The sequence below is a fragment of the Triplophysa rosa genome, linkage group LG4, assembly GCF_024868665.1.
Source record: "Triplophysa rosa linkage group LG4, Trosa_1v2, whole genome shotgun sequence".
Classification (NCBI taxonomy): Eukaryota; Metazoa; Chordata; class Actinopteri; order Cypriniformes; family Nemacheilidae; genus Triplophysa; species Triplophysa rosa.
This window is the reverse complement of record NC_079893.1, coordinates 32,610,724-32,627,563: the sequence shown is the minus strand read 5'-3', so window position 1 is coordinate 32,627,563 and position 16,840 is coordinate 32,610,724. Positions and strand designations below refer to the sequence as shown.

Here is a 16,840-nt window from a genome sequence, read left to right as displayed (position 1 = left end):
TGTTGATGAGAACTTGTGGCCTAATGCAAGAGAGAGGGAGGGCTAGAACCTTCACAGGACTTTACAATGAGTGATTAGACTACACTTGTTGTTGTGTTGATATTTTTTTATTTTGCCCTGGAATTTCAGGATTTTCTTTTTTCACCTATTTAGAGTATTTTCACAAATACTGTAAAGTACTATATTCCAAGAAAAAAATGATTTCTGATTCATTCTTGTTACATATGTATGCTTTAGTACATTCAATAAATTAAAAATCTGTTATTCTATAATAAAATACTGTTTATGTGAAAAGAAACTTTAAAAATAAAAGGTCACAATTTCTGTAATGCTCCCTGTTGCTAGTGATTTTTAGGTCAGTGTTTTATGAGTGACATGCATGTTTTCTGAATGAGAATTGTTGTCAGTGTTATGTTGGAATGATCTTATTTTGACACATAGATGAAGTGTTTTGTTGGTCGGAAGTGAGTTTTGGAGGTGAGATGAACTGTTTGGCCGACAGTCATGTTGGTAATGCAGACTGTGTGAAGAGTTTTGAAAATGTGGCTTCAGTATTGAACAATGCTTGTTAGCAGTTGAAAAAAACTGNAATTGATTAAATGGAACAGATTCACTCTGTTTAGTGATGAAAAAGGATATTTCATGATCTTCATGAGAGATGTGAACACACAGGATTCTGGAACATACCGGATTGGTGTTGATGGTCACTGGTCTATTGATATGAGTCTGAAAGTGAAAGAAGGTGAGTTATTATAAACATGAGTGAAGTATCTGCTGATCATGTCAAAGCTACTGATGATTGTGAAATAAATGTCTTCATGTGTGATTGACAGATTCATGTTGTGGGGCGTCACAGAGAGTGATGGTGAATACTGGACAAACTGCAAACTTCACATGTCAATATTCACAAGATTATAAGACTGATGAGAAGATGATATTTAAAGAGGGAAAAGACTCCATTGAGATGATCCACAGCACATGGAATCAAAACGAGAGATTCAGTATTTCTGATGATAGAGATAAAAATCTCTTGAGTGTGATAATAACTGATGTGAGATCAGAAGATGCAGGAGTTTATTTATGTGGAGTTTATCTCAATGAAATCTTCTACAGTTACTCCATTCTTACTGCTGTTCATCTTCACATTATGAGTGAGTAGAAGAAACTCTCAATAACATCTGATGTAAATTCACACAGTCTGTGTTTGCTGCTGTAATATTTGATGAAGACACTGATTCATTCATATGTGATGTTTGTGATTGACAGGTAAAGTGGGTGTGGTCACAGCGAGCGGATACTCAGCAGGTGGAATCATCTTCAAGTGTCATCACCATCAATACAAAAGCAACACAAAATATGTGAGTAAAGAATCAGATGGATGTTGTGAGAGGAAGTCTCCATCAGTTCAGGATCAGTGGATGGACAATGGAGATGTTTGTGTGTATGATGACACCAGAGCAGGAGTCTTGATGGTGTATTTTAGAGAGCTGAACGCTGGACATGCTGGAACATACAGGTGTGGAGTGAATCCATCTCAATATACTGACACATTCACTCAAGTCCAGCTCCACATTAAAGACGGTGAGAAGCTTGAGATCATTTACTGACTTTTCTTCAATTCAAATATCAGGTAAGATTTTAACATGTGTTATTTCATGTCTTATAGATACAGTTTTGTCTCATTGGTGGGTGAATAAATCTGTTTCTGTTGGTGATGAAGTCAATATTACCTGTCAGATCCCAGAGGAACATCAATTCAGTCCAAAAGTCTTCTGTAAAGAGGATGAAAATCACATCTGTCAAAGCGTCATCAGATCTGAAGTGAAAGTAAATGATTTCTCTGATAAAAGTGTTTTTACTGTGATCATCAGTGATGTGACAGTGAGAGATGCTGGAGTTTACTGGTGTGGAGCAGAAACCAGTCGCACAGATTTCACTTTCATCTCTCTCACCACTAAAGTTCAACTCAAACTCAGCAGTGAGAACATTCTCTCTTCATTTCTTGTCATTGTCTTTTAATCACTATAAATATTCACAAATCAATGTCATGTGTGTGTGTGAAGTGCCTCCAGTGTTTGGAGATGAAGGAGGATCTGCTCACATCATCTGTCCTTATGATCCCATCTATAAATCAAAGTCCAAAAAACTGTTGAAGAGTTGAAGAGATGAGAAGACTCTCATGGAGATGAACAGATGGAGTGTGAATGATGACATGACAGCAAGTGTGTTTAGTGTGAACATCACTGGACTGACAGCAGAGGATGCTGGGAAATACTGCTGTGCAGTGACATTAGAAACAGACGTGATTTATCTTTACACTCATCTCATTATTCTCATCAAACCGGGTGAGACACATTGTCACTAATAATCCATCTAAAAAGGGACTTTGTTTGAATGTGAATCTTGATGATTTCTTCTTTAAAGAGCTTCTCTTGAATAAGCGTGAAGGAGACAACATGTCAATGGAGTGCAAACATCACGCTGAATATCAGAAAGTCTTCTGTAAAGCACATGAAGTCTCAATGTGTGTCAATGATGGAGTTTCATTCCAGTGGATCAGAGATGATGGATTCTCTTTAAGTGATGAAACATCTACTGGAGTCTTTACTGTAAACATCAGTCATCTGAGAGAAGAGCATTCTGGGATATACTGGTGTGGATCTCACATCATCACTAAAGTGCATCTAAACGTCACCAGAGGTCAGAGAAGTTCATAGTTTAATCATCTTTATCCTCATCATCATCACATCATGCGTGTGGAGAGCTGATAAGTTGAATAGTTTTAATAAATCTAAAACCAAACTAAAACCTGTCGTCAGTATAAAAATAATTAAAGCAGTAAAATACACTCGTGTCTCATAGTTCACATATGATATTTTAACGCATTAAAAATCTACTGTACCATCTCATATCTCTAATTAAAAACATGATAAATTGCAATTATATTTAATTATAAAATCTGTAATATAAATTCATAAAAAACACCAAACTTTCTAATATGTGATGTGTGTGACTTGTTAAACTGCATTAAAATAAATGTATTTAATCATTTCAGTTAACAGTTGAAAAAGCTTGAGCAAAGCAACATTGTGAATTATTTCCAACAATGTTTTGTCTGTTTAACACTGTAAATTAATCTAGACAGACTAAACTTGTGTAGAGTTTAATTCCTTCGGTTTATTTACTGTACATGGGGATATTTTTTTTATACAATAATAAAATTGTTCCTGCCTGACGCCTCCACTGCTGTCAATACTAATGCAATATACAGATATTAATAAATGACTAACAGAACGGTTACATATATTTATTAAAATGCTTTTTATATATAAATACTTTTCAAGGGGCCTCATAAAAACTCTTCCTGCAATGAACTGACGTGTTTTTCCAACCACAGAAAGCAGTTGAAGGTTCAGGGTCCAAAACCAAACCAAAAGTGTGACCACATGAGAAACATGACACGAGAAGTAGATCAGAGGTTGTGTGCAGTCTGCAGAAGACAGACTCTTGCTGCATGAAACTGTGTTAAGGGACATTTGAACGCCGGATCGCCCGTGTGCTTTGCATTTTAAAACAGATTGAAAACAATCCACTAATATTATGATCAACAAAGCAACATTGTGAAATGCTGTACATTAGCTCGTGTTACACATTTATGGTAAATTCACTGTAAAAATATTGTTTGCCTCAAACTGGCTGAACAAATCATTCAGACTTCATATGTTACATTTTGGTCAGTCATACAAGTGAAAACATTGTCATGACTTATTGATCACATAGAGTGTCTGTTTGTACAGTACATTCAGAATAAACATTTTAATGTGACTGAAGGTGGATTTGTTTATTATTGTTTATTTGTATTTATTTTCTTTAGTTTCAGATTCATCAGTGATGATGATGATTATTGTGTGTGTTTGTGTGATTCTGCTGCTGATTGGAGGAATCACTCTGATTATAGTTTATAAACTCACACACAAGACACCAGGTGATGATCTCACACACACACAACACAAAATATAATTCATATACAATTAAGTGAATTTTCTTTTATATTTCTTTCATTCCCTCTCAGATCCTGGATCATTACCCACAATCCCCTCCTCTGATGATGTTCTGTACTCTGCTGTCAGTTTCCACAAGCATGAAGATTCTGTCAGTGATGATTATTTGAGTCTCATGTTGTGATTGACAGTGGTGTAGTCTGTTAAAATCTCATCCTTACTGAAGACGACTGAAANTGTACTATATAGAGCTATGCAAAAGTGTTTAAAAAATGACACATATACAGTATTAAAAAAAAAAGTATAAACAGTAATTCTGCAGTTATTTTTCAAAAACAAATTACAGAAATGCAGCTGTGAGCGGGGTGGCCAAATTAAACTGGGTGTCTGGTTGAGGATGATGTAAATAAATAAATGAAATGATGATACAAATAACCAGAGAATTTACTGATTTCGCGTACTTAAAGCAACTACATAGTAAAACCCTCAAATATTACAGCAGCAAACACAGACTGTGTGAATTTACATCAGATGTTATTGAGAGTTTCTTCTACTCACTCATAATGTGAAGATGAACAGCAGTAAGAATGGAGTAACTGTAGAAGATTTCATTGAGATAAACTCCACATAAATAAACTCCTGCATCTTCTGATCTCACATCAGTTATTATCACACTCAAGAGATTTTTATCTCTATCATCAGAAATACTGAATCTCTCGTTTTGATTCCATGTGCTGTGGATCATCTCAATGGAGTCTTTTCCCTCTTTAAATATCATCTTCTCATCAGTCTTATAATCTTGTGAATATTGACATGTGAAGTTTGCAGTTTGTCCAGTATTCACCATCACTCTCTGTGACGCCCCACAACATGAATCTGTCAATCACACATGAAGACATTTATTTCACAATCATCAGTAGCTTTGACATGATCAGCAGATACTTCACTCATGTTTATAATAACTCACCTTCTTTCACTTTCAGACTCATATCAATAGACCAGTGACCATCAACACCAATCCGGTATGTTCCAGAATCCTGTGTGTTCACATCTCTCATGAAGATCATGAAATATCCTTTTTCATCACTAAACAGAGTGAATCTGTTCCATTTAATCAATTTATAATATGTATTATTTTCTCGTTGCTTCTTATATAGATATTGTTTATAGCCAGTGTGCCAAGGTTTGTGTGAATCCACAAGAACACTTCCTCCAGAATATCCAATCACATCGAAGCATCTCACAGCACCTGTCAATCAGATTGATAGTGTCAGAAAGCTCATCTAGTCCTTTCATTTGTGTGTCCAGTGATATAAATGAGTGAAATAAGTGTATGATGACATGATGAGAAAGAGAAAAGTTGTGACCTGAGATGATGAAGAAAGTGAAGATGAGGAGGATGTTCATTGTGACTTGAGTTCAGCTTCACAGCAGCTCTGTTGATCTTCTTGATGCTGAATGTTGTCTGTGTGTCTCTACATGTGACTGCTTGACTTTCTTCCTCTTTCTTCAGCTCTTATCAGTGATCATCAGCTTTACTGGCCCCGCCCACTATCACCAGTCACTCAACAATGAAGACTGGAGTCTCTCTAAAACAAAAAGGGGTTTTCTCAATTATGGGGCTTTTCAAACCGAGATAGGCGTTTCTCATGTCTTTCATTGATTTGCACAAATAAAGTGTATAAATGCTCAATAATTCAGAAATAGTCTTCTGCCCTTTTTGATTGGATGGTTGAGGAACGCTCATCCCAGTTTGAAAACGCCTCATAACTGAGAAACGCCCCTCTCGTGATCTGCATGACCTGTCCTATACCTCTGGAATGATGAATTCTTCAGCCAACAGCGCCCTCTAGCTGATACTACACTGAACTCATTGTTTGACCTTTACCTGTTTTATGGAGTGGTGTAGATGATGGGTTCTGTAGGCCAGCACTCACACGTGTTCTGATATATCTCTGTTCTGTGATGCAGGTTTATGACACATAGGCCTGCACATCATGATTATTAAGATAATCTTCACAAATTAAAAACAAATTTAAGGATTTTGAAACTATATACAATCGGCAGAAATAAGACTTATATTTGGCTACAAATGAACTACACCACGTCACCAACACCAAGCTTTCGGCAACTCTTTTAAACTCGACTAAAAACATGTTCTCTGACAGGGAACTAAAATCTCCATGTTTTTCAGGTAATTGCCCATATTTAGATTTTCATGATGTTTTGACCTCAATAACATCAGCAGCTTGTTAGCACATGCTTTGTTCAAGACACAGAAAAGGTTAAAACATCATGATTGGGGTGTTACTGATATGTTCTGTTGAATAAATGTGAAAATATTTTGAGCTTGTGTTAACCACAAATCTTATTTCAAGCAGTTAATGAAAAACTCATTCCAAAAACCCTTTAAATTCAGGGCAAGAGAACCAGAAGTGCTAAAATGTTAACTCATTTCTGGGGTTTTTGGCCTACAAGAAAAGCTCATCCCTGCCATACTGTGTGTCAATATAACACTGAGAAACTGAATCAGTGGGGCAAAAACATCACAGTTTTAACAAATCAATATTTTTATATTTTTCAAAGTGTAAGTGTATATAAGATGTACTTTGGAGCAGAACTGTGGTGTTGCAATTGTCTTTTGTAGATACTTTTGAAAGCAAAAACATCATCAACTTCCAAACAACACAATATTTATGAGTACCAACATTTTTTGAATATTAAATAACTTAAATTATTGATGAGAATTAAAATAAAATGATGATTAAAATAAAAAATACATTCAATAATGCACTCTGATAGTGTGAGACATAAAGTTAATGAAACATTTTGTAACAACATCATTCCTCATGTTTTCTGGTCATTGTGATTTATTTAAATAATGTTTGTAAATTAATATGAACAAACTCAACTTGTTACCTCCACTGCGCTCAACACCAAATTTAATATTTAGACAAATCATCAATAATCAGATTTTTTAAATCAGTTTTTATAAAGATAATAATGATTTTATGAGCTTTATATCAAACGTGATCATTTTGTCACATAGTGTCTGAGAAACGCTGTTTGCGAGATGAACTGACGTGTTTTTTCCGACCACAGAAAACAGTTGAAGGTTCAGGGTCTAAACTTATTTGAGCTGTGAAGGTTTAACAAACACATTCAGGAAACCAACAGTGAGACCACATGAGACTGTAGAAAGAGAATTACAGAAAGAAGTGCAGTCTGCAAAACACAAGCAATGCTTTAAACAAAAGTCTAATAAATGAGAGTGCATCATAGACAAAAAAAGGTGATCTATGGTCCAGGCAATTGTTCAATAAAATTACATTTATAGTTCATAATTTTTGGTTTCAAAAGTATTTATTATAATCTATATTTCATAGACCACCTGCATAGTTTTGACAGCTTGACTTTGCATTATAAAAACAATTCACACATTTTATGATGAACTGAGAAACATGTATAGTACTACAGACTGTGATGTGTAAGACTTTAGAACCACGCCGTAGGTTGTCAGTGAACTGGTCGATCCGGTTCACCGAATAAGTGGAGCAATCTGGCAAAACGTATGTTTATTTAATAACAAATAAATTATATTGGATTATGCATGGGTCATTTCTGTAAAACACTGATGAAGATTAATTTATCCACTTTATATCTTTAAGACTTAAACATCATATTTATCACCTGTATTTGTTTGCTTTAGTTGCAAAACTTAAATGTAAGAAACGCGTCAGATCATTATTCTCATTAGTTCTCAGTTCTCATTATTGTGTTTAGTTTCAGATTCATCGGTGTTGATCATCATTATTGTTTGTGTTTGTGTGATTCTGCTGCTGATTGGAGGAATCACTCTGACCATTTATAAACTCAGACACAACAAGACACCAGGTGATGATCACACACACACACACACACCTACACACAAGATAAAATACTTTCAATGTTTTTTTTTTTAATTGCCTTCTCTCTCAGACTCTAGATCAGGCCAATTTAACTCTACAGCACAATTACCCACAATCCTCCCCTCCTCTGATGATGTTCTGTACGCTGCTGTCAGTTTCCACAAGCATGAAGATTCTGTCAGTGATGTTTCAGTCGTCTTCAGTAAGGATGAGATTTTAACAGACTACACCACTGTCAATCACAACATGAGACTCAAATAATTAACTTTTAAGATGGAAATCACTTGTAATAAGATTGTGATATTGTAATATTTGCAAAGTCACAAAAGTTCTATGTGAATATGTGGACAAATTTCAGCACATAAAAATGCAAAACTGCTTGACAAAAATGAGCATGAGGCTTATTGGAAACTGATATTGTTATAGATTTCTTTGTATGCTTTATCTGTTTACATTTCATCATTTTACCTATATTATTCACTTTACTTTCCAATCTGCGATGATTGTGTCTTGTTTTTTACGGTGGCTTGCTGTTTATATTCTTAGAATCATAGAACCCCGAAATGACGTTTATATTTTCTTGTGAGTCAAATGAAGGTGTGATTAAAAACAGGAAATGGTTTTTAAAAATAGTCTCAACGTTTCCATCACCCTCTGTCTCTCTTTCAGCACGAGCTGGTTACTGGTCGCTGAATCTGTTTTTACATCTACTTGAATTTTGACAGTCTATTAGAGTTTTTCTTGGGTTCAAATTTAAAATATGTGATTTTTCATTTATGATTTGTGTGCATAATAATACGTTTTGAATGTTGAATTTTAACAGCAGTAACCAGGGGTGCCCAAACTTGGTCCTGGAGGGTCACTGTTCTGCAGACTTTAGCTCCAACCGGTCTCAACACACCTGCCTGAAAGTTTCTACTATGCCTAGTAAAATCTTGATTAGCTGCTTCAGGTGTGTTTGATTAGTTTTATTGATAAACTCAGGACAGTGGAAGTCCAGGACTAAGTTGGACACCCTTGCATGAAACACACAGACGTGATCATGTGAATGAATGTTGTGGCGCCAACTAGAGGTGAATATTAGTAAGAGTTCTGACTGACTGCTGCTGTCCGTGGTGCTGAACTCACACACACACACACACACACACACACGTGTTACTATACTTGTCGGAACATACGATACACTTCCATTGATTTTATATCAGGCTTTTGGTATATTCTATCCCCTACCCTTAAACCGAATAATCACACCAACAAGTGTAAGACATTAGATTTAAAGAAAAACAATATTTGACCAAATGATGAGCCTTTTTATTTAGTGAGAACCAGTGAAGTGTCTTCACAAGTGGGTTGTAATGACGTGTTACTGAGGACATTTGGCCATCACAAATATACTTAAATCAGTAGACGCATTTTTGGTTTTAGAAAACATTTATTTTGTTATAGCACACAAACTTATAGCACTTAGTGGTATCCATGTGACCAAACGTTTTACATTTGTATGTAGAAGAATGTATATCTGTATACTGTATACAGTACACTGTAACGGAATGTCCCACAGACAAATGTATTTACAAAAACAAAGAACTCTTTAATAATCACAAAGGGAATCAGGAGAGTACAACATTCACTAACACATTACATTTTAGACCCGACAAAGAACATGAAAACAGGGTGAGTATAAAAGGAGTCCTGCGCTGCGTCCAAAATGGCATACTGTGACAGTATGTACTGAATTTAGTACCCATCGGCCCTTAAAACAGTGCGTTCTATATAGTATGAGTGGGAGTCGTATGAATACATTTGGGACATACTGCATCCGCCATGTTTTATGGTCATGTGACCCATATGCTCTTTGACCCATGACGTATTAACAACATCCTACACGTGAGCATTGATAAAAACATAATTTAGTCACGAGAAATTCATTTATTGGCACTTGCATTAAAAATTGACGTCCGCCTTCAAGTTTTCCGCTATATTTATTTGATGTACTTTTGAAATGTGACCGTTGCTCAGCTCCCGTGGCATCATGGGATAGAGAAGTGTCCATCCGATCCACATTCACCAATCTCGGCGGAAGTAGTAGACCATCCGGGTATTTCTCGCCTACTGTTTTTTGCATACTGAGGTTTCGGACATACTACTCATGACTCATACTCATTTTTGCCTACTATATAGTATGGAAGTAGGCGATTTCGGACGCAGCCCTGGTGTTGGGGTGATCTCTGGCAGGTGAGGGTGATTGCAGACTAGAAACTGGTGCGGAAGCGTGGAGGAGCGTGGGTGATGAAGACCAAGGGGGAAACACGGGGAGAGACAGGGAAACCGTGACATACACAAAGTTTTAAAACAGATCTGATATTTTTGTTCTTAAAGTAAAAAGCAAAGTTAATGTTGTTGCTACTATGACACACTCAGTTACAGGAAGAATTGGAATTTTTAATATGTTGACATATTTTATTATATTATTTATATGAATCTTCCTAAAATCATCATAAATATGATTTCTCATAGCATTAATCATAATAATTCTCAAAATCTTCATGCATTTTTGAATGTCAGAGTTGTAGCGCAGTGGCCGGTGCGCTGGGTTCACTTCTGACCTGAGTCACATCCTGTTCTGTGAACTTTGAGTTTTGTGACTTGGCAGATGTTGTTTATGCTCAAACAGCTATACTACTATCATCATCAGACCTCCCCTTTAAATCAGTTTCTTTTATGGATGTGCATGTACATAAGTATCATGCACTTACACTTATATAAAATATATAAAAAATATTGATTTGTTAAAACTGTGATGTTTTTGCCCCACTGATTCAGTTTCTCAGTGTAATATTGACACACAGTATGGCAGGGATGAGCTTTTCTTGTAGACCATAAACCCTGAAATGAGTTATCATTTTAGCACTTCTGGTTCTCTTGCCCTGAATTTAAAGTGTTTTTGGAATGAGTTTTTCATTAACTGCTTGAAATAAGATTTGTGGTTAACACAAGCTCAAAATATTTTCACATTTATTCAAAAGAACATATCAATAACACCCCAATCGTGATGTTTTATCCTTTTCTGTGTCTTGAACAAAGCATGTGCTAACAAGCTGCTGATGTTATTGAGGTCAAAACATCATGACAATCTAAATATGGGCACAATTACCTGAAAAACATGGAGATTTTAGTTCCCTGGCAGAGAACATGTTTTTAATCGAGTTTAAAAGAGTTGCCGAAAGCTTGGTGTTGGTGACGTGGTGTAGTTCATTTGTAGCCAAATATAAGTCTCTTATTTCTGGTAATTATAGTTTCAAAATCCTTAAATATTGTTTTTTATTTGTGAAGATTGTCTTGATAAACATGACCTGAATGTATCATAAACCTTTGCTGATCACAGAACAGAGATAATTCAACAGCTTGTGGAAGTTTGTTGAACTACTGTTATGCTTGCTTGGCCTACAGAACCCATCATCTACACCACTCCATAAAACAGGTAAAGGTCAAACAATGAGTTCAGTGTAGTATCAGCTAGAGGGCGCTGTTGGCTGAAGAATTCATCATTCCAGAGGTATAGGACAGGTCATGCAGATCACGAGAGGGGCGTTTCTCATTTATGTGGCGTTTTCAAACTGGGATGAGCGCTCCTCAACCATCCAATCAAAAAGGGCAGAAGACTATTTCTGAATTATTGAGCATTTATACACTTTATTTGTGCAAATCAATAAAAGAGATTAAGAAACGCCTATCTCGGTTTGAAATAATTGAGAAACACCCCTTTTTGTTTTAGAGAGACTCCAGTCTTCATTGTTGAGTGACTGGTGTTAGTGGGCGGGGCCAGTAAAGCTGATGATCACTGATAAGAGCTGAAGAAAGAGGAAGAAAGTCAAGCAGTCACATGTAGAGACACACAGACAACATTCAGCATCAAGAAGATCAACAGAGCTGCTGTGAAGCTGAACTCAAGTCACAATGAACATCCTCCTCATCTTCACTTTCTTCATCATCTCAGGTCACAACTTTTCTCTTTCTCATCATGTCATCATACACTTATTTCACTCATTTATATCACTGGACACACAAATGAAAGGACTAGATCAGCTTTCTGACACTATCAATCTGATTGACAGGTGCTGTGAGATGCTTCGATGTGATTGGATATTCTGGAGGAAGTGTTCTTGTGGATTCACAAACCTTGGACAACTGTTAATTAAATATCTATATAAGACCAACGAGAAAATAATACACTATATATAATGGATTAAATGAAGAAGATTCACTCTGTTTGAATGAAAAGGATATTCTATGATCTTCATAGAGATGTGAACACACAGGATTCTGGAACATACCGGATTGGTGTTGATGGTCACTGGTCTATTGATATGAGTCTGAAAGTGAAAGAAGGTGAGTTATATAAAACATGAGTGAAGTATCTGCTGATCATGTCAAAGCTACTGATGATTGTGAAATAAATGTCTTCATGTGTTGAGACATGTCATGTTGTGGGGCGTCACAGAGTGATGGTGAATACTGGACAAACTGCAAACTTCACTGTCAATATTCCACAGATTATAAGACTTGAGAAGATGATATTTAAAGAAGGGAAGACTCATTGAGAATTCCACCACTACATGGAATCAAAACGAGAATTGATACATTCTGAGATAGAATAAAATCTCTTGAGTGTGAATAACTGATGTGAGATCAGAAGATGCAGGAGTATTATTGTGGAGTTTATCTAAGATACACCTACCCTACGTGATTTTTACTGCTGTTCATCTTCACATTATGAGTGAGTAGAAGAAACTCTCAATAACATCTGGTAAATCACACACAGTCGTGTGTGTACTGATGACTGATGATGTTTCTGCGGGTGTGTGTGAAGTGCCTCCAGTGTTTGGAGATGAAGGAGGATCTGCTCACATCATCTGTCCTTATGATCCCATCTATAAATCAAAGTCAAAGTATTTGTTGAAGAGCTCCACTACATATGAAAATAGTCTCATGGAGACTGTGAGAGACCAGAATGAGATGAAGATGAACAGATGGAGTGTGAATGATGACATGACAGCAAGTGTGTTTAGTGTGAACATCACTGGACTGACAGCAGAGGATGCTGGGAAATACTGCTGTGCAGTGACATTAGAAACAGACGTGATTTATCTTTACACTCATCTCATTATTCTCATCAAACAGGGTGAGACACATTGTCACTAATAATCCATCTAAAAAGGGACTTTGTTTGAATGTGACTCTTGATGATTTCTTCTTTAAAGAGCTTCTCTTGAATAAGCGTGAAGGAGACAACATGTCAATGGAGTGCAAACATCACGCTGAATATCAGAAAGTCTTCTGTAAAGCACATGAAGTCTCAATGTGTGTCAATGATGGAGTTTCATTCCAGTGGATCAGAGATGATGGATTCTCTTTAAGTGATGAAACATCTACTGGAGTCTTTACTGTAAACATCAGTCATCTGAGAGAAGAGCATTCTGGGATATACTGGTGTGGATCTCACATCATCACTAAAGTGCATCTAAACGTCACCAGAGGTTAGAGAAGTTCATTTTAATTTACAACACTATATCAAAAACAGTTTGAGATGTCATAACTGCATGCCGATTCTCTCACACTATGCACAATGCTTCACAATGACACCAATAAGAGTTGGTCAATTTCATCAAGTAAATGTGATGAATAATATATTTAACCACGACTCTTACTAAACTGTCTGAGGCAACACATTATGTTTCCATCCACCCATTAAGCACATTTGGGGATATTGCATACAAAAATCAGCTTCTTGACCATTTTGAAAATGCTGTCTGTCATCAAAGTCATTCAGTGTAATTTATCATAAATTATATTTTTCATATCAAAATACATTAGTGGCCTCTTCTATTGCACAAATGTCCCTTTTTGTGGATATATTTGGTGGACTGCAATGTAGGGTTGGGAACCGAGACCCGTTTCTTATCCAGAACAGTGCGCAATTTATAAGTTCCGAAAACGGTTGTTTTGCGACACATGTCCAGGTGCACTTACCGCACTGCACGCCGGGAGGGTTTAAATCCTCCGCGCGCCGTGTCTTAAACAACAAAATACATTGTTTCCAATGACTGTACGCGCACCGCACTGCGTCTTTAACATCCGAACACATTGTTTCTTATGATTTTACGCCCACTGAACAGACGCGTCGCATCGCTCTTTTGACTGTACGCGCGCAGCGTATGGAGCGCGTGTTTGATCATAGAGCGCGTGTTTGATCATGGAGCGCGTGTTTGATCATAGAGCGCGTGTTTGATCATGGAGCACGTATTTAATCATGGCGCGCGTGTTTGATCATGGAGCGCGTGTTTGATCTTGGAGCGCGTTGTTTTGTATGACCTTACGCGCACAGAAGGGGCTCTGAAGACTCAAGATCTTGCCACGCCACCCAACATTAAATTACATGATAACTGTCCTTCATGTTCATACATTTCATCCTAGACTGTCAAGAAAAGATTGATGTTGTCAAACGTTTGATTATTATAGGGTAGCACAGGTTATTTCAAACAAGAGAAACATACAAAGGGATTGACATTTTTCCTTTAATTACATTTTAGATGTTGTTTAGATGATGTGGAAATTATTGCATCACACACACTACTGGCTGCATTGTTTGTTTGTCAATTATACACTTTATGTACCGTGTATGGTGATGAATGTGACCGTTAAAATTAAAATGTTTTAGATTGGTGTTCTTTAAAAACAGTAATTGTTTGTTTTATTTAATATCTCCTTAATTCAGGGAAATGACCATGTGTATTTGCCTTTAAGGGACTATTTGTCCAACCAGCCTATATATTCTTGCTTGAAATGTTATTGATACTCTGAAAAACATCAACATTACAGCAAATACATGCGATGGATGGTCAAGTGTCACTCGACATGATTATTTTACAGCAACTGCATTCTGTCAGTAAAGGAACAATAGTTCATGAAATCGGAACTAAAACAGTTCTTATGATACCCAACCCAACCCTGCTTTAATGATGTTCTTTTTTTTTGTTTGTTTGCAAATTTGTGGGGTTTACAAGTTTTGTTGATTGTGTCATTGTTCTTACGAGAACTGGTGTTTGTAAAGTAATTATTTTAAATGTAAAATGATGATCACAAGTTCACAAGTATTCAATCATAAATACCTGAAGATACTTCTGCTTTACTAATATAACTGCTGACAGAATTGGTACACTGATAAAAGCAAATAGCCGAAACATTTGTATTTCATTCCCCTTTTTAAAAGTTTAATACATGTTTTTATGTGCAGACCTTTTTTTCTTTTCTTTTTTTAGTGATATTTGGTGCCAGTTTATCAGAAAGTTATGATTTCATTTATTTCACTCGGTGGAGAGAAACAGTGCTTCATTCACAAATGTTTTCTGTGATTTTCTAATTTGCACACAAGTTAAATTCAGAGCTTAGATGGAAACATAGATGCTTTGAAGTTTAAACAGTATGATGGATTATAATGAGTAGTTTTCGTGACTCGTGTCATTTTGTTGTGTGCGGTTCTGAATCGCCCGGCACGTTTGTGAGCTTTTGACACTTTTGTAAACTGCACCAGCAGTATTCTAGATGTGTTTGAGAAGTCAGCGGTTGCGGTTGTGCATGACTCTGAAGAGCAGCCTGCTGATGTTTGCAGCGTTGTTAGATGCAACCTTGTTGGTGTTTGCATGATGAAGAGGGTCATTTTCTCAAACCAGATCTAAACCACAAGTGAAGTTTGAGTTTAGTTTAGTTTGACTGTGAGCAGTTACTCAGGAAACCACAACTGACCACAAGACTGAACGACAAGAGAAAAGTGAACAGAAAGAGAAGAAAACTAATGCAGATGATCAACTTAATCATGTGTTTAAAAGAACATTTAAACAAAACAAAAAGTGACAGATGAGAACAGAATTAATCTCATGACAATTCTTGACTCTTTTATGAGGTGGATCATTGGTATGAATTTGTTTGATTTGAAGTTTACGCTTCATTATTGTTTTGTGATCATCATACATTTCTGAACAATTTATATAAATATATATGAAGCAGCCGCCTCATTAAACAGCTATGAATTCTCAGACTTGGTCAAGTTGTTAATATTCAATAAAAAATCATTGTTTTCATCATCACACACCATCTTCAAATGCTGATCTTTACAGTTTGTGTAAAAATGATTTTTGTGTGTGATTGTTTTAGTTTCAGATTTCTTCAAGATCCTCATCATCACTTCTGTGAGTGTTCTGCTGCTGATGAAAACAATAATGCTGCTGGTGAATTTAGGATTCATCAGGAAACAAACTGAAGCATCACACAGATGAAGAGGGACACATATAATGTTTAAAGAGGGACACACATAATGTTTAATGACATTTGAAGTAATAAAGAAGAATAACGTTGCTTCTGCGACACATGTTGTGTTGAGTCTTCCGGGTCAGAGAGACGATCTGACAGCCCGCTCTGATCTACAACACCTTCACTTTAATACACAATCCCCTCTGATCTGTGTGAATAAAACACTTCACATGTTCTCATCTCTCTGAATCTTCTCATTTGTATCTTTCATCTCTTTAGATTTGTACAGCAGATCAAAGTCACTCAGAGATTGTGAGAAAGAGCATTTTATTATAACAGCTCATCTCAGTTGTGTGCATTAATTTAATCTTATCCGAGACTTGATGTTGTTTTCACATTCACTTCATTTATGTTCTTTTGTTAATGAACTGATTATTCATGTGTTTGTAGATATCATTAATAAACATTATATTTTTATTTCAGGTGTGATGTGTGTCATTAATGTCTATTGTATGATATGAATGTTGTGTGTTTACTGGTCAGTGTGAGGACTAATAAACTACATCTGTATATGAGCTCAAACACTGAGAGAAATCATGACTAACACATTCTAACAGTAAAACT

At 36.2% G+C, this 16,840-nt stretch overlaps 2 protein-coding genes across 4 annotated transcripts; both read left to right on the top strand.

The window, feature by feature from the left end:
• Positions 1-960: 960 nt before the first annotated feature.
• On the top strand, positions 961-4,161 carry LOC130552927 (polymeric immunoglobulin receptor-like). 3 transcript variants are annotated; one of them, XM_057331619.1, is made up of 7 exons: positions 961-1,151; positions 1,267-1,581; positions 1,667-1,978; positions 2,064-2,345; positions 2,425-2,700; positions 3,875-3,985; positions 4,073-4,161. In XM_057331619.1, exons 1-4 carry the CDS (start codon positions 965-967, stop codon positions 2,159-2,161), a joined length of 912 nt encoding a protein of 303 aa, XP_057187602.1. In that variant the 5' UTR covers positions 961-964; the 3' UTR covers positions 2,162-2,345; positions 2,425-2,700; positions 3,875-3,985; positions 4,073-4,161. The 3 variants fall into 3 exon arrangements, with proteins under 3 accessions (XP_057187602.1, XP_057187601.1, XP_057187600.1); XM_057331618.1 differs by lacking the exon at positions 2,425-2,700; XM_057331617.1 differs by having other exon boundaries at positions 2,064-2,700.
• Positions 4,162-12,745: 8,584 nt separating this feature from the next.
• Positions 12,746-16,588, top strand: LOC130553090 (uncharacterized). The gene is made up of 3 exons (XM_057331833.1): positions 12,746-13,091; positions 13,171-13,446; positions 16,121-16,588. Exons 1-3 carry the CDS (start codon positions 12,746-12,748, stop codon positions 16,240-16,242), a joined length of 744 nt encoding a protein of 247 aa, XP_057187816.1. The 3' UTR covers positions 16,243-16,588.
• Positions 16,589-16,840: the final 252 nt, after the last annotated feature.

What these genes read in the sequence shown, in the direction of transcription:
- LOC130553090 (XM_057331833.1), top strand. Translation starts at nt 12,746, where the DNA reads ATGACTGATGATGTTTCTGCGGGTGTGTGTGAAGTGCCTCCAGTGTTT. An exon ending in CATTATTCTCATCAAACAGG is followed by an intron (nt 13,092 to 13,170) that starts GTGAGACACATT and finishes TCTTCTTTAAAG; the next exon opens with AGCTTCTCTTGAATAAGCGT. An exon ending in GCATCTAAACGTCACCAGAG is followed by an intron (nt 13,447 to 16,120) that starts GTTAGAGAAGTT and finishes TGATTGTTTTAG; the next exon opens with TTTCAGATTTCTTCAAGATC.
- LOC130552927 (XM_057331618.1), top strand. Translation starts at nt 965, where the DNA reads ATGATCCACAGCACATGGAATCAAAACGAGAGATTCAGTATTTCTGAT. An exon ending in TGTTCATCTTCACATTATGA is followed by an intron (nt 1,152 to 1,266) that starts GTGAGTAGAAGA and finishes TGTGATTGACAG; the next exon opens with GTAAAGTGGGTGTGGTCACA. An exon ending in AGTTCAACTCAAACTCAGCA is followed by an intron (nt 1,979 to 2,063) that starts GTGAGAACATTC and finishes GTGTGTGTGAAG; the next exon opens with TGCCTCCAGTGTTTGGAGAT.